Consider the following 20840-nt stretch of genomic DNA (forward strand, 5'->3'; position numbering starts at 1 on the left):
TTGGCTGGCTGCGCTATTCACGAGAGGCTTGAGGAGTTCACGTCAACATACCTAGACCATCACATCCAGTCACCAAGTCTTCCCATTGCACTCACAAGCCACGTCTCAGTATATGCAAGAAGCAGAAGCTCCCATTTTTTCTTTCTAGGCACATTTACTATTCCAGCCTAGCCCATATCCCTCTTTTTAAGAGATCTGGTGGCATACAGAGCTGAGATTGATGGTCTGCTTAAGCGTGCAGCCAGCACCAGTCTCTATTACTGAAATGACTAATGAGAAAAGTTGAAGAAGCCCCCTCATGTTCCACAGTATCTCCCAAACAGCCAAACCTCTCTCACCAAGAGAAAATGAGTTGGCCCTTCCTCTTCTCCCTGTAGAGAAGCGTCACCAGGTTGCAACTTGCCAGTTAGGCTCCCCATGGAGATAACAGCCAATTACAAATGGAAAGTGTGCCAGGGAACTTCAAATTCCAACCCTTCCTGTCTCACACAACAAAGCTATTGTTTGCAGCTCAGTCTTTGGGGGTCCCCCCTGTGCCTGTGGGATGCTTGGCTATGGGGGGAGAACACGTGGGGAAGGGCTGGACTGCTTTCACGGGGCAGTGTTTAGCTCCGGTCAGGTGAAAAAGTGCTGTCAGAACTGTCTGCCTTGCTTACGCTGCTGATCTCGGTGCTCTGCCCTTGTCCTCATCTTGCAATGTCTTGGTTGAGGCGTAGACGTGAAATGGAGAGAGGTGATTGTCCTCACTCATGCACAGCCCCTCTTCCCACAGATGAAGGCAAACAGGCCAGATCTTTGGGGGTATGTTGTTTTATTAGAGTTCTATCAAAGATATTAGAGGAGTGGTGTAGAGGGAATGACGGAGTCCAAAAGTGGGAGCAGGTGCCTGGGGCCTGGTCAGTGTCACCTGGAAGGAGAAAAGTGAGAAGAAAAACAGGTGACCGTGGTGCCTTGTTTTCAAAAAGACTTGTCTTCAAGGTGGTCTTGAGTTCTCAGAAGCCCTGTCAGCAGGGGGAGATGCTTAAGGGCTGGTTGTCGACAAGCAGGGGAGGAGAGGACAGGCTGCCTTACCTTTCCCAGGCAGTAGTCTGCTGGCCCTGGCTTCACTGTTTTCTCACCTCCAAGTCCACTTTTGGTTCCCATTGTGTACATGGGAGCCTTCTTTTTGTAGACGTCCAGTTCCACTTTGGGGAATGCAGCAGGACCTGGCGTCTGTAAGAGAGGCGGGGAGGTTGCTGGGTACAAAAGGCAGGTGCTGATTCTTGCCAAGTGCCCACAGGGGCTGTGCGAGTTGAGCTGGCTGGCCAGAGAAGTGGTGTGAGGCGCACGGAGCGATGGGAACAAGGGCACCTCCTGTTTCCCTGCAGAGAGGCAGATTTCCCCGAGGAGGAGGGAGGTTCCCATTAGTGCCGATGAGCTTTGCCCCATCAGAACTGTTAGTGCTGGAAAACGAGGCACCGCAGGTGTCAACAGAGCATCCCCTCTCCCACTGTTAACAGCAGGAGAGCCAGGGGACCTGTGGCTTCTCGGGTTTTGCCGCTGGCGCAGGGAAGCGTGTGTTACGAGAGGCACTGGAGCCCTTCTGCCCCGAGGAGAGAAGCTGAGCTTCAGCTGCTGACGTGAGAGAGCAGAGACGCATAGCTCACCTTGGAGAGGTCTTCAGCAAAGCCATTGTGCTTACTCTTCCCTTTCATGGAGTAGCATGGGCTGGCATGGGTGTAGGCTGTGTTGGGTCCCACCAGCCTAGGCAGGGTGTAGGCGCCAGGACCTGGAAGGGCAATGGGAAGAGAGCGTGTGTGAGTCCTGCAGGGAGAGGAACGGTACCAGAGCGGGAGAGAAGCAGCCTGCCAAGCTGCCCAGCACATTTTCCCTGGAGGGCATGCAGGCTGCAAGTGCGTGTATTTGCCCCAGTTCCCTCACCTGGAGATTGGTTGGTTTTGAGAGCCTTGTGCCGGAAGGCCATGGACTGCACCGGCGCGCGTTGGTAGAGGTGTTTGTCGGCCTTTTCCGTGGAGTAGTCACCTAGGGCAGAGGAGAGGCAGAGAAAAGCAGTGAAGCTGGGCTCTTTTCCTCAAGCCAAAGGGGAAAGGTCAGGAGGAGGCGCTGAGCCTTGTTCGCTTTCGGTCTGGAAACCTCTGAAACCTCTTCAGGGTGTGAGCTGACGTTTTGTACGCCGGTAGCACAGGGCAAAAGGAAGGCGCACTTGTCTTGCCTGAAAGAAGTGCTAGAGAAATGGTACTCACTTGGTCCAGGGGTGATCTCTGTCTTCACCTTGGGAAGTCCGCAAATGTGCTGTGCTGGAGCCGTGTGCTTCCCATTCCTGGTGATGGAGGGCTGGACATAGTACCGAGGACCCGGAGACGAGCTGTCTGTCATGGGTGGTTTGGCCCCTCGCAATGTGTATGCAGGGGCTTTGGTTTTGGTGGGATTGTGACCCAGGTAACCTAGGAAGAAAAGCTTGTGAAAGGACACCTGCCTGCAACGGCATATTTAAAGCTAGTTTCTAAGTGGAGTGGTTGGAGTTGCTGGCCTGAAGAAATTCCCTTCCTGTGCGACTTTTTCCTCCAAGCGTGATGCCAGCAGGCCAACACGATGGTACAATGGCTTCCAGCAAGAACGATGTAGGCATTGTGCAATTCACCAGAATACCACCCAAATGCTATTGTTATGAAGTATTACACCCTGAAACAGTTGCTCAGCTAACTTAGCATGAGAGCGTGGAGGCCTGGAGCAAAGGGGAACGGAGCTGTGGCTGCTTGTCCCCTGGAGGTAGTGGGTATGGTGCACCCCCCTTGCGACGGTGGTTTTACCTGTTGTCCCAGGGATTGAGTATTTGGGTCCCGGGCTGGTGAACTGCGCCAGGATGGGACCTCGTGGGCGATGAGGTCTCCACGTGCCCACGTAGGCTCCATCTGTGTTGGAGGTGGCTACAAAGCCTACAGCAAGAGCAGAAGAGTTACCGAAGGGCTTCCCTGACAGAGGCCCGGTGCGAAACCTCCCTGGGTGGAGCAGCAGTGCTTCACCTTTCTCAGCCTTGGCCATCGGACTTGGAGTGGATGAACTACTTGACTGCTGCAGCTCTCAGTCGCAGAGCGCGGCGAGGGTGAGCAGGCACCTCTCGCTCAGGAGAGGTTCTGGTGTCTGCTGCCAGGTGGCCTTGGGGACATGCCTTGGCTCATCACAGAAGTGCACTGTGCCCTCATACAGGCTCCTGGCGCCTGTCAGATGTGACGTTTGTGTCCTAGGACTGACTGGCAGCTGGGGAAGTCCAGCTTGCAGGGACAGACCTTCATGAGGTGTGCACAGCAGAAACACGCGACCAGGGAAAAACTGATGGCATTTATGCATTTAATCTAGCAGCCTCACGTTCTCATACTGTTGGGCTCACTTAATAATAAGAATGTACATCTGAACACCTGGAATTTCTATTTCACCTCTTATTTTCCACGTGTGTCTTAATCTACTTCTTTTTTTTCCTGGCAAAGGCAACGTGGGCCTGGTGTTAGTAAGCAGAATTTGCTGCTGGGGGCTCTTGCTTAGCAAGGTGTGGGAATACCTCTGTGGTGCCACTTTGGGGAGTTTGTCCTTGGAAGCAGAGGCAAGAGAGGCCTTTCCCAATATGCAGAAGAAATTGTGCAGACTCGTGTGTACTTTCACTGAAGGGGTGCCATGGACCACACCACGCAGCAACGTGCTCAGCAGGAAAGCTGGTATTGGGGCAGTCTTTCCAAGGTAGCCATTGCCTGAAGATGGCTGGGCATCAGTCTGCTGACGAGAGGTGGTCAGGGGCTGCTGTTGCACCAATTGTTTGTTTGTTTTGGTTTTTTACCCTGCCCTTTTTAAATTGTCTCTATCTTGACCCTGACATTTTTCTTGCTTTTGCTCTTCCAGTTCTCTCCCCCATCCCGCTGTGGAGAGAAAAGGATATCTCATCTAAATCGACCTTCCTTCAGCTTAAAGCCATTACCCCTTGTCCTATCACTACATATCCTTGTAAACAGTCCATCCCCAGCTTTCCTGTAGGACCCTTTTAAGTACTGGAAAGCTGCTATAAGATCTCCCTGGAGCCTTCTCTTCTGCAGGCTGAACAATCCCAACTCTCAGCCTGTCTTCATACGAGAGGGGCTCCAGCCCTCTGATCATCTTTGTGACCTTCCTCTGGACCCACTCCAACAGCTCCAAGTCTTTCTTGTACTGGGAACCCCAGAGCTGGATGCAGTACTCCAGGTGGGGTCTCACCAGAGCAGAGGGGCAGAATCACCTCCCTCGACCTGCTGGTCACATCTCTTTTGATGTAGTCCAGGATGAGGTTGGCTTTCTGGGCTGCAAGTGCACATTGCTGGCTCATGTTGAGCATGAAGACCTATGAGATGGTATCCTCCCAGTGTGATTATGTGGATCCATGACACTGAAATGCCAGAGGAGCAACTGGATTAGACTGGAGACACACCACAGAAGTTACTAATAGTATTTGCCAGTTATAAAGCAGCACAGTTGTACTTAACCTAGATTGGAAACCACACAGCAAGACTTGAAGAGTCTGAAGTGTTCATCAGAGAGCAGCTCACATTTCTGGATGATGCACACTTATGTGCATCCGGCCCTGCTTTCAAATCTCTGAAGCTCACCAGCAGCACCAGCCCAAAGAGATGTTCTAACCAGTGGCAGAGGCCTTGTGGTTGCCTCTCTCTATCTTGGTTATACCAAGCAGCCAACAATTTGTCTTCCCCGATGATTACATTTGGAACAAAACTATACTCACGGGTCATTGTGAAGCAAACTGCAGACCCCCAGGTCCAAGGAAATTAAATAAATTCATGATCCTGCTCTACCACTGCCCTCAATGGGAGAAGGACTGTGTCCTTACCAGCAAGGAGTGCTAGTGAGTGATTTTTGGAGAATACTCCAGCTGGTACTTGGGACACTTGGAAAATCTGTCTCTGAAGAAGCCAAGGCATGACATTCTGTAACAGCAAAGCAGCAGTGGGAGGAGAAAGGCCCTCTCACACACACCAAAGGCACACACTCCATCAAAGTGTGAACGCCTCAGCATTTTTTAAATTTGCCTTTTCAGTGAACATTTTCCTTGAAGCTTAAGATGTTCACAGGTATGAAAGATAAGGATTTCCTCAGGATTTCTGCAAGATGTTTGAGTACCTTCTCATCCCACCTTTCTAACTGTGCCTAAAACTGATTTTCAGTGCATCCCAGAGAATTATCCTATTGAAATTCCTCAGGTGCCTCTAGAAATATATGAAGTTACGATAATGACGGGAGAGGAGGTGTTCAGACAGAGAAGAAAGATGGACAAAACATAAACCCTTACTAAACCATCTGAAATCACATTCTCTGCAGTCTGCATCCAAGTCTTTTGTCATATGGAACAATAAGATATAGTCATACATCTGCTTTCTGTGTAAATGTAAAGCAAATTGTTCTTATGTCTTACATTTCTCAAAAAGCAGTGTTAGGATAGGGTCATGGGCCATAGGATCCTTAGGGTATTGCCTAATCTCATCAGCCCTGCCAATTCACCCTGGCTGAAGCTGTTCTACATGAAGTGCAAATATCTTCTTCCTTCACGTTCCTGTAGGTGTGTTGTAGTTGGAAATTACAATAGCTTGAAGTGATAGCACTAGTATGCCCCAGGAAGCTTCGACCAACCAGCTCTGAGGTTAGAGCTGCGGTTGTACATACCAAATTGGATTCAGTAACTCTGCTTTGTCAACTGCCTTGAGCAGAATGTGCTGATTTCTGCATTTTGTATGCTCAGCATAGTCTGCTGTAAGTTTTCCTCTTGCTGATCAGTAGAAAATTTCCCAATGGGACCATGCTCTGCATTTCCCTGGAGTGAAGGAGATATTTGGACTAAAAAAAAGTAAAAAACTTCAGTGTTTATATATTACTATGATTCATTATTTATGAAGCAATGACTGCTACAAATCCCAAAGCTTAAACTCTCTCTGCCTCCCTTCTGGTAAATGTTACACAGAAATGTAAGAAAGAGGAGTGTTACTGTCCCAGTGATTCCAGTGATTTATAGAACAGGTAGATTACAAGAGGTGGATAAAGCTGGCAGACTCACTGCTTGCAGGCAAGAGGCATTTAATGGAGACAAGTTATTTTGTAAGAAAGAATCTGCACTAATCAAGCAAAGAAAAATTTACAAGACACCCATAAAAACTGGTATAATGTATTGGCATTTTGTCAGAAAAAGAAAAAGAAGATTTACAGTAATCTAGCACCAAAAAGCCAGACATCTGGAGTTCAAAACTATTGGGTTATCCATCCAAAGTATCTTTAATTGGTTACCCCCATGAATGTGGGAAGAAGCTGCTATTTTGAATTGGATGCATGGCAATCCAGGGCAAATTTTTCCTAGTACATTAAGGAGCAATAAGATTAAGAGACTTCTGTTGTTTTATTTAGGCCAAAATGCCTGAGAATTAATTTCAAAGCTGTCTAAGAGATTTGGGCACCAGCACCACTCAGATCAGCAGGAAAACTTGTACAAATATCCAAGGTAGCTTACTTTTTTTTTAATAAGAAAAAAACCTACCTGGAACAAATCTTTAAATTGAATAAAGATTTTTTCATTTCATAGAATCACAGAAACATAGAATGGTTTGGGTTGGAAGGGACCTTAAAGATCATCTAGTTCCAACACCCCTGCTGCGGGCAGGGACACCCTCCACTAGACCACATTGCCCAAAGCCTCATCCAGCCTGGCCTTAAGCACTTCCAGGGATGGGGCCTCCACCACAACCTCTCTGGGCAACCTGTTCCAGTGCCTCACCACCCTCACAGTAAAGAATTTCTTTCTAACATCTCATCTAAATTGACCCTCCTTCAGCTTAAACCCATTACCCCTTGTCCTGTCACTACACTCCCTCATAAACAGTCCCTCACCATCTTTCCTGTAGGCCCCTTCAGATACTGGTAAGCCACAATTAGATCTCCCCGGAGCTGCCTTTTCTCCAGGCTGAACAATCCCAACTCTCTCAGCCTGTCCTCATAGGAGAGGTGCTCCAGCCCTCTGATCAGCTTTGTGGCCCTACCCTGGACTCGCTCCAACAGCTCAATGTCTCTCCTGTACTGGGGCCCCCAGAGCTGGACGCAGTACTCCAGGTGGGGTCTCACAAGAGCGGAGTAGAGGGGCAGGATCACCTCCCTCTACCTGCTGGTCACACCTCTTTTGATGCAGCCCAGGATATGGTTGGCTTTCTGGGCTGCAAGCGCACACTGCTGGCTCATGTTGAGCTTCTCATCAATCAATACCCCAAGTCCTTCTCCTCAGGGCCGCTTTCAATCCATTCCTCACCCAGCCTATAGTCGTGCTTGAGATTGCACCGACCCATGTGCAGGACCTTGTACTTGGCCTTGTGGAACTTCATGCAGTTTGCATGGGCCCACCTCTCCAGCCTGTCAAAGTCCCTCTGGATGGCATCCCTTCCCTCCAGCCTGTCGACCACACCACACAGCTTGGTGTCGTCGGCAAACTTGCTGAGGGTGCACTCGATCCCATTGTCCATGTCGCCGACAAAGATGTTGAACAGTGCCAGTCCCAGTACTGATCCCTGAGGAACGCCACTCGTCACTGGTCTCCACTTGGACATTGAGCTGTTGACCGCAATTCTTTGAGTGTGACCATCCAGCCAATTCCTTATCCACCGAGTGGTCCATCCATTGAATCCATGTCTCTCCAATTTAGAGACAAGGAAGTCATGCAGGACAGTGTCAAATGCCTTGCACAAGTCCAGCTAGATGACATCAGTTACCCTTCCCTTATCCACCGATGCTGTAACCCCATCATAGAAGGCCACCAAGTTTGTCAGGCACAATTTGCCCTTAGTGAAGCTGTGTTGGCTGTCACCAGTCACCTCCTTATTTTCCATGTGCCTGAGCATAGTCTCCAGGAGGATCTGCTCCATAATCTTGCCAGGCACAGAGGTGAGACTGACTGGCCTGTAGTTCCCTGGGTCTTCCTTTTTTCCCCTTCTTAAAAATAGGGGTTATGTTTCCCCTCTTCCAGTCAGTGGGAACTTCACCGGACTGCCAGGACTTCTCAAATATAATGGCGAGTGGCCTGGCCGCTTCATCCACCAGTTCCTTCAGGACCCGTGGATGCATCTCATCAGGTCCCATGGACTTGTGCACCTTCAGGTTCCTTAGATATTCTCGAACTTGATCTTCTCCTACAGTGGGTGGTTCTGCATTCTCCCAGTCCCTGCCTTCTGTGACCCGGGCAGTGTGGCTCAAGGATTTGCCAGTGAAGACTGAGGCAAAGAAGTCGTTGAGTACCTCAGCCTTCTCCATATCCTGGGCAACCAGGTCACCCGTTTCATTCCAGAGGGGACCCACATTTTCCCTCGTCCTCCTTTTCTCACTAACATACCTACAGAAGCTTTTCTTGTCCTTGACATCCCTGGCCAGACTAATTTCTATCAAGGCTTTGGCTTTCCTAATCTGATCCCTGGCTGCTCGGACAGTTTCTCTGTATTTCTCCCAGGCTACCTGCCCTTGCTTCCACCTTCTGTAGGCTTCCTTTTTTTGTTTGACTTTGCCCAGGAGGTCCCTGTTCATCCATGGGGGCCTCCTGGTGTTTTTGCTTGACTTCCTCTTTGTTGGGATGCATCGCTCCTGAGCTTGGAGGAGGTGACCCTTGAATACTAGCCAGCTGTCTTGAGCCCCTCTTCCTTCCAGGCCTTTGTCCCATGGTACTCTACCAAGCAGACCCCTGAAGAGGCCAAAGTCTGCTCTCCTGAAGTCCAGGGTAGTGAGCTTGCTGTGCACCCTCCTCGCTGCCCTGAGGATCCTGAATTCCACCATTTCATGGTCACTGCAGCCAAGGCTGCCCTTGAGCTTGACATCCCCTACCAGGCCCTCTTTATTGGTGAGAATAAGGTCCAGCATGGCACCTCTCCTCGTGGGCTCCTCTATCACTTGGAGGAGAAAGTTGTCATCGACACATTCCAGGAACTTCCTGGATTGCTTGTGCCCTGCTGTGTTGCCCCTCCAACAGATGTTGGGGTGGTTGAAGTCCCCCATAAGGACCAGGGCTTGTGAGCATCAGGCTGCTCCTATCTGCCTATAGAGGGCTTCATCTGCTCGGTCCCCCTGGTCAGGTGGCCTGTAGCAGACCCCCGCTATGATGTCCCCTGCCCCAGCCCTCCCTTTAATCCTGACCCATAGGCTCTTGGTCAGCTCCTCATGCATCCCCAGATGGAGCTCCATGCACTCTAGCTGGTCATTGACATAGAGGGTGACACCCCCTCCTCGTCTGCCCTGCCTGTCCTTCCTAAAGAGCCTGTACCCTTCCATCCCAACACTCCAGTCATAGGAGCTATCCCACCACGTCTCTGTAATGCCAATAAGGTCATAGCCTTGCAGGCGCACACACATGTCCGGCTCTTCTTGTTTATTCCCCATGCTCTGTGTGTTCACGTAGAGGCTTTTCAGTTGTGCCCCCAATGAAGCTGACTTATTAGCTGGGGTGGCTGGAATTCTTCTGATGTATCTTCCCAGTGTTACCCTGTTGATATCCATAAAGTAGAATTTTCCACTTTACAGAGACAGAAATGTGTTTGGGATAGTGCTTAGACACTGTTTAATTTAGGGTTAAATGCACTACTTGCTTTGCTGACCACTATACCTTTGAAGAAGAGCTGAAAGACTGATAAAAAAGCATGCTTTGCTAAAGAGTATCCTTGAAGGAGAGCTGAAAAACTGATAAAGAGGAAACATCCTGCCCCAAAAGGCGCTGAGAGCTGGGCGAATGCCAGAGAGGCCTGAAGTCAACAAGAATCGCCAGTAACCAGGGGATGGGAAAGGTGGCTGGGGGGGGCAGGTTTACCACCACCTACCCAATTAAAGGACTATGCAAGCTACACCTCCCACACCCTCGAGGAGCATGCCTGCTAATTTAAAGATACTTGACCAATAGTAGATGATGCGGTAATTAATAACCAATTAGCATAAATTTAGGCGAGTTTTTCCAATCCTGTAACAAGATAAATGTGTGGCAGATTCTGTGTGTGGTGTGCTAGCTTTGTGGAATTACCATCTAGCACCCATCTCTGCGCAGACATGAAATAAATCAAATACCTCTGCTCTGTGTGTATATTGGCGTACTGCACACCGGGTAAACGATCCCACTTTTGGGACAACACTGTTGGTTCCTGTGGCATCCGGAGCCCCTGGCTCGTCTCCTCTAGGCTTCGAGCATGCTGTAGTGCATCCAGAACGTCTCTGAGCCGTAGGCCTAGGGCCCTTGCCAGCGCCCCATCCCTCCAACCCGGGCACATCATCCCACTACCTGTCACTGGCAAGCCTGATGTTATCCCCCTCCCCCTTCGAGCATAGTTTAAAGCTCTGTCAATGAGCCCCGCCCCGCTAGTTCCTGGGCAAAGATACTCTTCCCCCTTTGAGAGAGGTGAATACCGTCAGGGTTCATCAGGCCTGGTGCCATGTAGGCCATCCCATTGTCAAAGAACCCAAAGTTGTGGCGTTGACACCAGCCACGGAGCCATGCATTTATGGACTGTGTCCACGTGTTCCACCCAACATTGCTGCCCTTAACTGGAAGGAGGAAGGAGAATACTACCTGCGCTCCTGAATCCTTCAGTGACTGTCCCAAGAGCCTGAAGTCCCTTCTGATCGCTTTCGTGGTACGTGTCTCTGCTTCATCCCCACCCACATGGAGGAGCAGCAGTGGGTAATAGTCAGAAGGGCTGTACCAGGCTGGGGAGTTTCCTCACGATGTCCTTGACACGGGCCCCAGGGAGGCAGCAGACTTCTTTGAGAGGAGGGTCTGCCCTGCATATCAGGCCCTCTGTACCCTTCAGATGGGAGTCCCTTATAACTCTCCTTTTCTTCTTTGTTGGGGTGGTCACGACCTGAGGCATGGGCCTTTTGGGCCTAGGTGCTACCTCTGGAGTAGCTTGACTGTCATCCATATCCTTGCTCGAGTGGCCTTCCACAGCCAGAGCCTCATACCTGTTGCACAGGGGTACATGGGAAGGTGAGATGGGTGAGGAAGAGAAGGTTCGCCTGCCATGCCGCGCATGGACATGTTTCCATTCACTCCCCTCTTTGAGGCTGCTGCCTTCTGCCTGGCAAGGGGAGGATACAGGGTCCCCTTCACTTTGGCTTTGGTCTGTTAGCTGTCCCTGTTTCTGTCTCAGGGAGGGCAGAACTTGGCTCCACCAGTCTATCTCTCAGCCTCTCTTATGCTCCTTAACCTCTCCACTTCACGGAGTTCTGCCACCAGGCTGAGCAGATCATCCACCTGGTCACACCTCAGGCAGCCAATCTCACTACTGCCTTCCCCCACCAGTGCCAAGCTCAGACACTCCCTGCAGCCTGAGAGCTGGGTGGCTGCATGCTTCTGTGGCAGCTCTGTGTTGCCACATGCCTCCTGGAGAGCACAGAGCTTAGGGCTTTCTGCCTGGTGGGTGCCATGGCTGAACTCCTTCTGTGAGAGAGCGATGACCAGCAGTGGACAATGCTCTCGAGCAGGCAGACTGACTAGGCCCTGCCCGCACGCCCGGGCCGACGCGCCACGCTCTGCTCGCCCGCTCAGTTCCCCGCGCCGCGGGTCGCTAGCGCTCATTGGCTGCTTCTCATTGGCAACGCCCAGGTCTCATCAGCAGTTCCCGCGAGAGCAGCCGGCTCGTGGCGGGTCACTTCCGCATCCCTGGCGTTTCCCTGCCTCTGGAAAGCCAGGAAAAACCCCCTGTGTGCCTGGATCTGCCGCTCGGCTGCGGGTCCGGCCGGCACCGGAGCTGCACTCTTCGGCGACTGACTGCTTTTGCATCAGTGTCTCATTGTACACTGTATTCAGAACAGAAGAACCCTGAAATATGGAAGGGTTCTTAATCAGAAGTTGTGATACTTCTTCCAAAACTATGCCCCAAACCTTGAACGCTCCAGTTTTCCATTAATGAAGATGTGAAAAGTTGGGACATATAAACATTGTGGAGAGGGGTTCAATTTTCCTTTTAAAAGCAAAAGTTCTCAAGGAAAACAAACACCTGCTAAAAAGAAAAAAAAAAACCACAAAAAATCAAAACCCTCAAACAATTTCTGCTGAAAAGCAATTTTAATGGAAAATTTTACCATTTTTAATTAAGGGCCAGATGGTGCTTGTAAAACTCAGCCTTGACTAAAGAAGGGTATATAACCCTCAGAAAATTCTACCTTAGAAATGCAAAAAAAGCCAAAAAAAGTCATCTGGAAGAGGTGGCTGTTGAACATGCAGACACATTTTTTTTGTGCCCATACAATAAGATGATGCATGTCTAGTACCTCTGGCAGTTTGGGATGCCATAGAAACTTAACAGCTATTCTGGGCCAGACCAAAGGTGTCTCTTTCTCCAAAAGCAGGTGCTGACAGATAGCTACAAGAACGTGGAAAACGTGGTACTTCTAAACCCTGTCCTAGTCCCCCAGCACTTTGCAGCTCCAGGCTTTTCCAAACCAGACATAATCTTTATCTGTTCAAGATCCTTCACTGAACAGACCTATCCCACCTCCTCCTGCACCCATATAATCTGTCTCATCTGCAGTGTCTTTCAGCAAGATGCTCCACAGATGTGCAACCTGTTGTACAGAGAACCCCCTCCCTCTGTTTGGAACCAAGGTTCTGATCTTCATTTGATGTCAGCTATGGTAGTTAGAAATCAGTCTAATTATATGCCAAAACCCACCTTCTCCTGCTCCCCTCTTGCCTGGGGAGCTTAATCAGCGTACTTCCCCTTTTCTTCCATGTTCCCACATAAAGGCACATTTTATTCCCTTCATACACAAGAATGGCAGGCACAGTCTACATATTAGAAATGTGGTCCTTTGCCCAGTAAGCTCCTTCCTCCAGCTTCAGTGGATTTTTCAAACAGGCTTTAGATTGCCCAGATGAGATTCTGTCTTTCCCCAAATCTCTTGTGCTCTGCAAGGTGCCACCCACTGAATGTGTCTGGCATCAGGACACCCACGATTTGAAAGTGCTGTGGTATCACTGCAGTCATCCACTTGACCACTTCTCCTGTCCATGGGCCAGACCTGCCATTTGAGGTCATGATATGAAAGGTGCTGTGGGTGCAGGTGGAGTTGTCCTGTTGTTGCAGAGGTACGAGCACGTTGGGAGCCAGGCTGGAAGGTGGGCAAAAGGCAGCTCTGGCTAGAGGGCTTGAAAGGGGAGGACAAGATGATCAGCTCTTTTCCTGTACATATAATATAGCATTTCTGTCAAAACAGATCTGTGAATATCTCTGATGAGGTTGGTTATAAAAGGAATAGGATATAGCAGTGACTAAGTGTGCCCATTTGGAAGAAATCACTAGCATGTTATTAAATATTTAACCTTCCAAATTTAATTTGTTAAATCTGCTGGGAGGAGTTTCCAGATTGCTTGCAGTGTGCTTTGGGAGCGGTTCCAGGTCAGCAGGGACTTTAGCCTCGCTTACCCTTACTCTGGGGCAGAAGGAACAACATAGTGATGATGGTTTTGACTTCATTTTCAGCTCTCCCTTTTTAGAAACAATGGCTCAGCTCCCCAACTGGTTGTAAATCCAAGTCTCTGCAGTGGAGATATTCTGATTTACACCAGCTGAAGGCCTGGCCTCTAGTTCAGAAGAAATGGGCTGCCAGTTTAATTACTTCATCCCAGGTATGGCATTAATAATATGGGAATAAATTTAATGCTGCTAAGTAACAGCAATACAGAGCATTTTGTCACATGTATGACAATTAATGTGTGGTGCATGGTATTTCTGCTTCTCCTGTGTTCCCTTTTAAATGATGCTCCTTGTGATTTGAATTTCAAAGAGTACTTCTCCTAGTATTTCTCATTATTGATGGTGACTGTTCGCAGAGCAGCTCAGTGCTGCTTTGTTGGCTCATCACTTTTGATTCCATGCCCAGATGCTAAGGACAGAAGCATGCAATTAATTTGGAAGCACAACCCTTCATTGATTTCAGTTGGGAGATTTTACTTGAACACCAAAGGCCCGATCTGTCCCTGACTAAGTTTAATATTGTCTTTACATGGAAAATGTCTTGCTTTTCCACTGTAGATCTCTTTTGTGAGAAGGGATCTCAAAACTCTACTTGCCTGTAAGAATATACAAAGAAATCAGCGGAGAACCATAAGCTATAGGTGATCCCCTCACTGTCATGGGGAAAAAGAGATCTGATTTTGGGGACACTGATGAACAAGGTGAAAAGGGCAAGCAATTTGGGATTCAGACCTCTTCCCATGGACAGGAAGGACAGGAGACAAAAAGTTGCCCTTTTTTCCAAGATCATGCCTTTTTCCCCTGGAATAAGAGAGGTCTTTGAGTGTCCAGACTTCCTAAGCAGCTTCCCTGTACACATCCCAACCCACCCTCAGGTGCCTTGAGCCTGAAAGCACCAACAAGCTTAGGACAAGTGGAGTATGCCCACTTGAAAAGCAGCTCCACAGTCAAAGCAGGGCGCCACACAAGCCAGGCAGTGAGCTACGCACTCTGAACGCAGCATGCGGATGAGTCCTTCCCAGGCTTCCTGCATTGCACATGGCAAGCAGGGAATTGCCAGAGCACCTCTAGGGTCTTTGTTAGGATGTTTTATTTGTGAAAAACCTGTCCTCTCTCTTCAACAGCTACTCCAGGGGAGAAAAAAACCCTGGCAGGTAAGCACATGGAAATTAATAAGAAAGATAAATTTGTGTTCCCCTCTGCATTTTAAGGTGGCATCAGTTAATTCAATGAGCGTTCCTGGCAACTAGGTATTTATCAGCCAGATGGATTAATTTCTTTAGTGAATCTAGTGAAATGTTTGTGGAGTTTGAATACTCCTTCATTAAGTAAGCCCTTCCACAAGTTTTCATATCAGCGTTGTTCTCCTCCCACCTGTGAAACCTGGTTGCTTCTCATGGAGCTATCCGTAACATTCATCAGCTTCTCACTCAGTTATTTCTCATGTTCAGCATCTTCTCTTGTCAGGTCCAGCAGTTTCTCTTGGTCTGTGCCGGTAGCCAAACCTGAGGCCAGGTCCTGTCATCTGCCTGCACACCTCAACAGGTCTCGTCCTCGGTAAGCTCTTGGCAGGCATCCTGAGGAGCAGTGGGACTGCATCCTTGCCACAGGGGACCTGCAGCAGGAGTCCAGAGGTGGGAATCTGAACTTCTCCATATTTTCATGGCCTGTTAGTGCAGAAAGGAAAAGGCTTTTTCATTTGTGTCTCGCCAACCCCAAAGCACTTTCTTAATCTTACAGGACAAGCACGGACTCGATTAAATCTGCCGAATGATGAAGAATTTGGAAACCAGTGTGTCCTTCATGCATATCTGCTGGTAAGGATACTAAGCTGTGAGGTTTGATTCACACTACGTAAGCTGCAGGCAGCAAGGAAAGGGTGTGGCACGCTCCTTAAATCACAATTGCCAAGGTGGAAATCAGACCCACAGGGCTCAGCTCAGCTCCCTAACTGTTAGGGCATCCTCCTGTCTCCAGCCACAGCTCCAGAGGTACAGCTCTCCCAGATGTCCCATGCTGAGCCCATCGACCCTGTCTGGATGACACAGGGCTTCTCCTCAGGCATCTCTTTGTAAGGGGCTGAACCAACCCAATGTGACAATCTGCAATTCATTAATTCATTTAATTTAACTTAATGTCTGCCCAGTTAGTCATCAATGTGCTCATATAAATCTAGGTCTACCCTCTGGTGGGTACCCTCCCACCCCCTCACCCCCCTTTTCCTGTTCTGGCTACTTGAAATACCTTATCTTTGGTGAAAGAACTGTTTCTTACCATGTTCATATACACGTCCTTACATACCGGGAGCCTGAACAATGCCATAAGATAAATAAGAGGTCAACTGCTATGGCACTCAGCTCTAAAGAAGTGTCTGGCTTAAATAAAGTAGTTGTGCTGCAGTTTCACAGTGGATGAAAAGGCATTTAATGTGAGATGCTGAACAACTCAGAAGATCCCTAATCATATCCAAGGGGAACCTTTATCATCTCAGCTATCTGTCTGACTCTGTTCAAGGTCTGTAGCACCTAAATATTGTCACTGGTTCCTTCTCTTATAAAAAATCAAAAGGTGGCCTTGGCATGTTTCCTGTCTGACAGATGGCCACATCTCAATTAGCACTAACCTATGCCTTTCCTGGCTACCTTGGAAGGCCAGCAATGCAAGAAGGCACAGAAATGGTACAGTCCCCTCTCCCCTGGAGCCATCTGTACTGGTCAAGGAGCTGCCTCATGAATAGGGAAGCACTGGTGCCAATCCTTGCTGTAAGGCTTCCTGGAAGAACCCCAAAAAGTTCAAACATGAGAACTGTATGCAATGAGACGAGGCACAGATGGCAAAATAAAAGCAATGTGATTTTTTTTCCGAGCTTCTGAGTCTCTCAGCTCCTGGACGTATGAGAAACTGGGCCACTTCAGCTGAATTCATGCAACTCATCTAGAGCAAAGGAGATACAGACAGCCCTTCCAGAGACTGGGCTGAGGACTTGTGTATGTAAAAAGATAGTCCTGTTGCACTTTAGCTAACAGGTCCTTCCAAATTAATTCAGTACTGGATGTAACATCCAACACTCTGTTTACTTCATCCTCCTAGCAGATGATATCTAGGAGCCACATTTTCTTGGTGCAGGTTAAGCAAAGAGTGGCAGTGATTGCATTTAGATTCTTCCTCTGTTGCAAGTAAGTGTGCATATCCAGTTTATAAGAGTAAAGAAGAATTCAAAGCAATGAAACATTTGATTTTGAGCTAAGCTACATGGTTCATTCAGCCAAAAAAATTTATATTTTACTTTTCCATTTGCCATAAATACAGAATAAGAAAAAAATGCTTGGATTAACCCAAGCTTTCATTTTCATTCTGGTTTCAGAACCATGAGCAAACAAATCAACACAAACTTCAGCAACCACACAGCTCAGCCATCTCAGCTAAACCTTTTTTCTTTCCCAGAAAGTTAAAAGCATTCCTGGCTACGCCTTTGGAGTCTGATCCAATTAAATGGAAAGATTCTTCTTGCCTTTGGCAGGCAGAGATTACAGATTTGGGGCTACTTCCTGATTGCTCTGTACCATCACTCTGAATTATAATCAAGCGAAATGTGGTTCAGACCACAGCAATACCTATGGTGTCAGGATTTTCAACAGACAGAACCCTTATGTGCCAACCTGTAAGCCAAAAGCCCTGTGCACTTTGGAGCGCAGGGTCCTAGAGCCCAGGTGTGTCCTCTAAACGATGAACAATTCTTGCAGTCTTGTAGATCTGGTTTTTTGTTTGGTTGTTATTTGGGGGTTGTTTTGGATTGGTTTGGTTTGGTTTTTTTCCCCTGGCTCAATATCACTGTAAATACCAGCTCTCAGCCCTTCTCTCCAGAAACCGTCTCCTTTCCATTCCCTCCATCTCCCTCGGCTAGCTCTGCACCACAGCGAGATCACCCCACAACCACATCCCCAAGTTGTTAAGGCTGAGCACATTGACTGGGCTACCTCACTTAAGCCAACGAGCATTGCCATGTTAACTGGGTTCTGTTTCTGTCGAGCTCGAGGTGACCTCAGGGGACAGTCCACCACCCAGCTGTTGTGTTAGAGGTATTAAGTGACGTTTTGTTTCCTCCACAGTGAAGGATGCTAGATCATAGACAAATAAGGAGCCATCAACAGAGCCAGCAGGAGCCTTTAGCAGAAAGTTTGCTGGGAAAGATTTAAGCCAAGTTCTTCTGCTGGAAGAAAGAAGTTTCTCTTTGGTCATCTAGAAGATCTGGGCTCCAGTCTTGTACTGGGAACAGAGAAGCAGCAGCATGTCCTCCCTCCTTCTTCCTTCACTAGTGATAGGTGGTGCTGCTGCTCTTCCTAGAACCAGGGATGCATTTTGTCTTTCCACTTTCGTACTCAGGGTGTCCTGGGCCTGCAAGAGCATACACCACATCAGAGACCCTCAGACTTTCTTTGGACAGCTGAGGACCACAACCTAACATTTCTCCTACCAGCTCCCATGAGCATTTTAGCACATCAATAGATGTACCAGCTAACGATGCTCCTCAAATCCTCAAGGCTACCACAAAGCTCATCCTCACTTCCTGCAGCATTTGGCATATGGTTTCCAGACAGGGACTCTCTCCTGCTCCCACACTGTGATGCCTCCCAGGTGGTTTTGACCAGGAAGCTTTCAGAGGAGCTCTGACTCCAAGGGCTCTCACAAGAGTGTCTGCTAAGTGGTGCAGAGCGTCCAGAGGAGCAAAGAGCACGTAGTCAATCAGGACTGTGTGACCCTCCAGCCTGGTCCTGTTACTCAGAATGCTTCCACTGAAGTTAGTGGTCAAATGTTTGGTCAGTATAAGTCCTTGTGATAGTCCTGATCAGAGCAACAAGTGGTGCAATGATCTCCCTGGAACTATATATGCCTGTGAAGTTTCATCCCTTCCTTACCTTCTGCAAAACCCTCTGTTGCAGGAAAAGCTGTTTGTACGTCTCTGATAATTTCTGCTTCCAGGTGGCCTTTCCTCTTTACATCCTGCCTTGATGGCTCCCAAATCCCTAGCTCCTCACAGACAGCAGGAGATGACAGGACCAATGGAGGATCCCAGGCCAACTTGGGCTGGCCTGCATCCCTCCCATCCCTCTCTCTGCTCTAGGCGGGCTTGTCTTCCATTCTTCCTTTTTGCAAGGATTATTCTTGTTCTTATTATTCATCAGGTCTTTGAATGGTAGCTTCCCAGGAGTTCAGGCCACAGCTGAGCCCTGCTCAGAGGCCCTGGGGAGCAATTACTCAGATCCCTGTTCTCAAAGCAAGACGGGGTCCCTGGTTGCTATGTAGTTTGTCCTAGTAGGTTGCTGGCATAAGCTTAGAATAGCAAGCAGCTGCAGTAAGCCTCCAACAGTCATCAGACCCAAAGGAGGTGGACTTTTCTTCCTCCCTTGCCTTGCCCCTTTCAAACATCTCTTCGTGTTGCTCTCTGTCACCACAGTGCTTTGCACTTCTGTCTACACAGAAGCTTTCCTGCTGAGGTGCATCTGCATCAGCCCTGAAGGGATGAAAAGTGCCTTTAGAAAAGGCACAGAAAGAAAGGGTTAGTTACCATTGCTAGACACATAGTGTGAATCTCCACAACTTCTTCCCACCCACTGCTCTTACCAAGAAGCTGTGAAATGTGTTGGCACAATGCATTAAGGATGCATTGTGCACATTTACCTGGTGTTGAATGGTACTCTCAATGATGCTGCTAGACCTGAATAGAAACCCCCAAATCACAAACTAGTCTGCTGCAATTCACCTTACCAGCCTTTCTGTTGGTCTTTGAAAGCCCTTCTCCAAAGGTGGCAAGGGCAATACAAGACACATTGTCAATCTGCAGGGTACCAGGCGCACAGTGAGAGCTGCAAATATCAAAATCAGATCAGGCACAGTTGTTCGCTTCCCAGCGTATGGAATAGGCCAAATTATGGCAAGCTCAGTGCGAACAGGGACGTGGCATGATTAAGACTAGTTAGAGCACTGGTAAACTCCTTCCTGGGCGTCTTTTGGCAAAAGAATCAGTTGACAAGACAACAGATCGTATGTTGTGGACTGCAGCAACAGTTACAACCACTGCAGTTGTTCAATTGTGATTGCTCCAGTACTTAGATTTTCTTGGTTCTGCTGCATAACTCAAGTAAACCAAATTAGGCCTGATTTCCTCATGGACACAAAAACCTATGGGCTTCCCGGACTGAATGAAGAATGTGCTTAGTTTGGTGCAGGGAGAATGGGAAAGGTGGAGGAACAGTGTTAAAGAAAATGATTACTTCCCTGACGTCACTAAACCTCACCTTGATTACAGTATGGAAAACACTTCATTTTGGAAAGTGTCAGAAGGAAACGAACAAGATCACAGGATGTGGCTGCCTGGAAGCCAGAAATTTTAACTTGATGACCCAGAAGTCCCTCCCCTGCTCCATTCTGTATAAATGCCATTTTTTTCTTCCAAGGAAAAAATCTAACAAATCCTTTTGGAAATCTTGCCATGTTTCCTCCTATTTCACAAATACTTGTGGTCACTAAGAAACTATATATCCCCAGGCATTCACCATCCACCCAAGCCAACTGATACCTCTTATCAGTAGCGGTAATGCCTGACAATAAGAATTTGCACTGTAGCAGCTAGAAGTCATTTGGTTGCAAGCCAGCCCCCCTACAGTTTTGTTCCTATACAAGCATAACAGAAGGACAATCTTTTTCCTAAAAGTCTTACTCGGTAAAGGCATAATGAATGTGGTTTACTGACTTCCATCCCAAGAAAGGAAAGGTGAAAAGCACTTTGGAGAATCAGAGTGATCATAATTTGGGGCTATTTTTTCTGCTGATTTTATATTTATTCTCTCCCAGTGCCTATTACATTAAGGAAGAGACTGTTTTCTGTAAGACACAAAACCTCCCTGAAGTCTGGAGCAAGTCAAGAATGAACAAGGAACAAGATATTTAGATGGAAAGAAAAATCTTTTGCGAGTATTGCTAGGATATTCTGAAAACAAAGTTATAGTTTGGAAGAGAACTAAACTATTTTGAGAGAGGGGGAAATGGGGCTGGAGGGATTTTCTCCTGAAAATCCCCCAGACAGGCTCAAGTTAGTTAATGTGTGTTTTAAATCTTGAACATTCTCCTTCAGCAAAGATTTGGCATGGGTTATTTTGGGAGTATGAATAACAAACAACAAGCAATAAGCAAGCAAGGAGAGAAAACAGCCTGAACCCAAATAGGGAGGTGGAGGCAACAAAAACACGCTGGGGCTATAAGGCCTCATGGCTCCCTTCGTGCAGCGGAGAAGGAAAGCGGTGATCTAACTGGGCATGTGATCTTCCAACA

At 48.1% G+C, this 20840-nt stretch overlaps 1 protein-coding gene across 1 annotated transcript; it reads right to left on the reverse strand.

Moving 5' to 3' along the window:
* Positions 1-746: 746 nt before the first annotated feature.
* On the reverse strand, positions 747-3042 carry LOC142601220 (ciliary microtubule associated protein 1A-like). Its single transcript, XM_075750011.1, has 7 exons — positions 3024-3042; positions 2811-2936; positions 2244-2444; positions 1921-2022; positions 1647-1768; positions 1072-1212; positions 747-907 (listed from the first exon to the last, which is right to left on the reverse strand). Exons 1-7 carry the CDS (start codon positions 3040-3042, stop codon positions 815-817), a joined length of 804 nt encoding a protein of 267 aa, XP_075606126.1. The 3' UTR covers positions 747-814.
* Between the last annotated feature and the right edge of the window lie 17798 nt (positions 3043-20840).

The sequence above is a fragment of the Balearica regulorum genome, chromosome 3 (assembly GCF_011004875.1).
Source record: "Balearica regulorum gibbericeps isolate bBalReg1 chromosome 3, bBalReg1.pri, whole genome shotgun sequence".
NCBI classification, from domain to species: domain Eukaryota; kingdom Metazoa; phylum Chordata; class Aves; order Gruiformes; family Gruidae; genus Balearica; species Balearica regulorum.